Source organism: Apteryx mantelli, chromosome 27 (genome assembly GCF_036417845.1).
Source record: "Apteryx mantelli isolate bAptMan1 chromosome 27, bAptMan1.hap1, whole genome shotgun sequence".
Classification (NCBI taxonomy): Eukaryota; Metazoa; Chordata; class Aves; order Apterygiformes; family Apterygidae; genus Apteryx; species Apteryx mantelli.
Window position 1 is genome coordinate 6,476,161 of NC_090004.1, and position 3,840 is coordinate 6,480,000.

General features: G+C 62.7%; 1 protein-coding gene across 2 annotated transcripts in view; it reads left to right on the forward strand.

Annotated features, from left to right (window-relative positions):
- Window positions 1-92: 92 nt before the first annotated feature.
- PEF1 (penta-EF-hand domain containing 1) overlaps window positions 93-3,840 on the forward strand; it is a 4,360-nt gene continuing 612 nt past the window's right edge. The window contains exons 1-5 of one of the 2 annotated variants that reach the window (XM_067311538.1): window positions 93-143; window positions 625-886; window positions 1,713-1,868; window positions 2,603-2,746; window positions 3,487-3,840. The exon at window positions 3,487-3,840 is cut by the window's right edge and continues 612 nt beyond it. In XM_067311538.1, coding sequence (XP_067167639.1) covers window positions 123-143; window positions 625-886; window positions 1,713-1,868; window positions 2,603-2,746; window positions 3,487-3,698 — 795 coding nt within the window. In that variant the 5' untranslated portion in view covers window positions 93-122 and the 3' untranslated portion in view covers window positions 3,699-3,840. Of the gene's footprint in view, window positions 144-624; window positions 887-1,712; window positions 1,869-2,602; window positions 2,747-3,364 lie in introns of both variants that reach the window. The other variant, XM_067311537.1, reaches the window with a different exon arrangement.

Genomic DNA, 3,840 nt, shown 5'->3' on the forward strand with positions numbered 1-3,840 from the left:
CTCCGGCAGCGCCGCCGGGGGCGGGCCCGCCGCGCCGGCTGCTCGTCGCAGCCAATGGGCGCGCGCGCTTCCCGTGACGTTGACGGCGGGGCGGGGCGTTGCGGAGCGGCGGCGGCGGTGTCATGGCGGCCTACCCGGGGCAGGTGGGGCCGCGCGGGCGGCACTGGGGGGGTCAGGGGGCAGCGGGAGGGTCAGAGGGCAGCGCTGGGGGGGGCAGAGAGCAATAGAGAGGTCAGGGGGCGGCGCTGAGGGGTCAAAGGGCGGCGGGGGGGTGTCAGAGAGCAGTTGGGGCCTGAGGAGGCGGCGCTGGGGGTCAGAGGGCAGAGAGCGGGGTCAGAGGGCAGTGAGCGCTGGGGGGCCGGGTGATGCCGGGAGGGGTCAGAGGGCAGTGCTGGGGGTTGGAGGGCAACAGGGGCGGGTCAGAGGGCAAAGCTGAAGGGTTGGTGCAGTGCTGGGGGTCAGGGGGCGGGGGCAGCGGGGGTCAGAGGGTGCTCGGGGTCAGAGGGCAGTGCTGGGGTCAGAGGGCAGGGCCACTGGGGGTCAGAGGGCAGTGCTGGGGTCAGAGGGCAGGGCCAGCCCGGGGCTGGCGGCGCGTAGCCTGAGCTCTGCCCCTCTCCCCGCCAGGGCTACCCCGGCGCGGCAGGACAAGCCCCCGGCGCTCCCCCAGGCGGCTGCCACCCTGGAGGCCCCTACGGAGGGGCAGCCCCCGGGGGACCCTACGGGCCCCCAACTGGCCCGGGGCCCTACGGGCATCCGCCGCCCCCGGCCGGCGCGCCCGGGGGCCCCCACGGAGGCGGCCCAGCTCCCGGAGGGCCCTACGGGCAGCCCGGCACCAACCCCTACGGTGCCCCCCCCACGGGGCCCTACGGAGGAGCTGCTCCTGGAGGTGAGTGGGGGCCGTGGGAGTCAGAGGGGTCCCTTCTGTGGGGCTACACCAGCTGCCCTGGGGACGGAGGGGAGCAGGGTGTGGGGGCTGAGGTGTGGGGCACCCTAGCCCGGTCCCTGCCTGGGACAGGAACTGGTCCCAGCACTCCGCTGTCCTGGGCTGGTTTCAGTGGGGTCGCTCCTCTCCCACTGCTCTGCACTGCCCTTTGCCGTGTTTGAGCCCCTTCCCCAGCCCCAGTGCCGGGGTCCCAAAACTCCTGAATCCCAGCAAATCACATCTCCTCTGTGCCTCCGTTTCCCTACCTGTAAATGAACAGGTTGTCTTTGGATGCGTGTGTCGGGATGCGTTTCAACAAAGCACTTTGCCCAGCCGGATCGAAGCTGTGGTGTTTAGATAAATTGTCTCAATTAAATTGGAAAGTTCCAGTTCATTATTTTAAAATTCTGAGGAGGAGGAAAATGCTGAAGAGGCTATAACCCTGAGCACCAGAAATAAAACTTTACAGCCACACATCTGTCTGCCAGCACTGCTAACATTTATCGTGCTGGAATGGCATGGCTCCCGATGGCTTGTTCTCCGCTCTGGAGCTACACGAGAGGTCTAATTCTTTTCCCTTTCTCTGTCACAAGGCATCACACGCCAAGTCCCAGGCTTTGTTAATGTCTTTTCCCACGATTGATCATACAACTGTAAAAGCCATTTAGAGTAGAAGTGCTGACCAGTCCCTTGGTGCTGGCTGCATCTCCACGAGCTGTCGCTGGGGAAGGACCTGTAAACGGCCTCGCTGATGGAAGGTGAGAGCTGTTGCTGGCGTTTCTCCGCGCAGGTAGTGCCCCACCTGGCGTGGACCAGGAGGCCTTTTCTTGGTTCCAGGCAGTGGACACCGATCGCAGCGGTTACATCTCCCTGAAGGAGCTGAAGGCAGCGCTGGTCAACTCCAACTGGTCTGCGTTCAACAATGATACCTGCATGCTGATGCTGAGTGAGTCCGGGCTCTCTCTGCCCTCCAGCAGGTTCCCTGGCGCGGTGGCAGGACAGGAACCGCGCGTGCTGTCAGGCGTGGGGGTTTCACGCTGCTTTAATGCTGACGCAGCTTTTTTTTTTCTGATTTGCATCAGATCTGCATCCCTAAGGGGAAGCCCAGGTCCAGCCTGTGGTTCCCCTGTGATTTGAGCATCACTTACAGCTGGCCTGGAGTAGACAGTGCAGGTCTGAGCGCCCTTTTGGTGGAGGATGCAAGAGTCGGAGGCCCAGAGCTCTCTGCTCAGGAAGGGAAACCCACCTGTCTGGTCCCATGTTGCTGCTGTGCTGTAGTTTAGCGAGTGTGCGCTCAGTTCTGCGTGAGGCTGAGGGAGCCCAGCGTCCTGGAGCCCGGTGCTCCTCCCAGAGATCCAGGGAGCAAAGGAAGGGAGAGCTCCAGGCACCAGCAGTGAGCCAGAGTTGCAGCCTTTCTGTGCTTGTCCCAGCATCGCAAAAGCGAAGGTTTTGTTGCTGTTTCCTGCCAGCCTCCTAGGGACCTGAGTGGTCCTGTTTGATCGCTGTCCTGGTGAGGGAGGGCTTTCAGGGCTGGAGCTGGGGTGCTGGGAGCCGGGGCTGGACCAGGGGAGCACCTTCCTCCCAGGCAGCGCAGCCTTTGAGCTCTCTGGGAGTTTCTGCGGCGCATCCTTGTTCTGTTCCTCACCGTCCTGCTTGTGCTGTTCGCTTGTTCCTCCCCAGACATGTTTGACAAGACTGGCTCAGGACGCATGGATGTGTACGGCTTCTCGGCCTTGTTGCGCTTCATCCAGCAGTGGAGGAACCTCTTCCAGCAGTACGACAGGGATCAGTCGGGCTCCGTCAGCTTCAGTGAGCTTCAGCAAGGTGGGCAAAGAGCAAGCGGGTTGCAGGGGTAGAGTCACCGCACCGGCCCTCCCTGGGGGATGCTGTCTGACTCCGCTTGGTATTTATTTCTGGCCTGGCCCGGTGAATCCTCCTGGCACCATCGCACAGCAGGGCTGGGCATCTCTGAGATGACGGAGTGTCTCCTGCACAGCTGCAGTGCAGCAGCTGCAGTCCACGCCTGCTGCTGAGCTGTGCTGGGAGCGCGCCGGGCTGGTTAAACCAGCCCCAGCAGATCTGGTGGCTGAGCCTTCCCACGGGCAAAGAGACGAGGAGCTGCGGCAGAGCTGGAGCATGAACTTCCTTCCTTAAGGAAACCCCTTCTCCCATTTCCCCTCCGACAATGGCATGTGGTTAAACCCTGTGTTCTGGGAGGAGATGTTGGGTGTGTGTCTGATGGAGGGGAAAAACGTCTGGAATTCCTGCCTTGATTCGGTTCCTCCCTCCCGAGAGCACTGCCTGCACACACCCGCTGTCTGAACGCTTCTCGAACACCATGGGCAGGCGGGGTGTGTGCCAGCGCATGGGAGGGAGGGCACAGTCACTCTTCCTGGGAGAGGCTTGTCGGAGAGGTTTAGTCCGTGTGTTTCCTGTTGCCAGCTCTCTCCCAGATGGGCTATAACCTGAGCCCCCAGTTTAGCCAGCTGCTGCTGTCCCGCTACACCCAGAGATCCTCCAACCCCAGCATCCAGCTCGACCGCTTCATTCATATCTGCATTCAGCTCCAGAGCATGACAGAGGCCTTCCGGGAGAAGGACACGGGGCTGGTGGGCAACGTGCGGCTGGGCTACGAAGACTTCCTCGCGATGGTTGTGACACGGATGTTGTGATGCCCTGGGCCGAGGCCGGTGTGGCTGCGAGCCGGCCGGGAGCTCTGCCTGGCTCTTCTGGAGGAGCAGCGATCCCTCGGCCTCTCTGGCTAGCTTGTGTCTGATGCTCCACCTGGAAGAACGAATGTTTCCCCCCGGGCTGGGTTACCGGCCTGCCCTGCCTGAGGACCCCCGTGCTGTGGGCAGCAGTGAGGCCGCGAGCCCCTGTTGGGCCTCCCAGCCATCTACGGCTTTGATTTTTTTGTC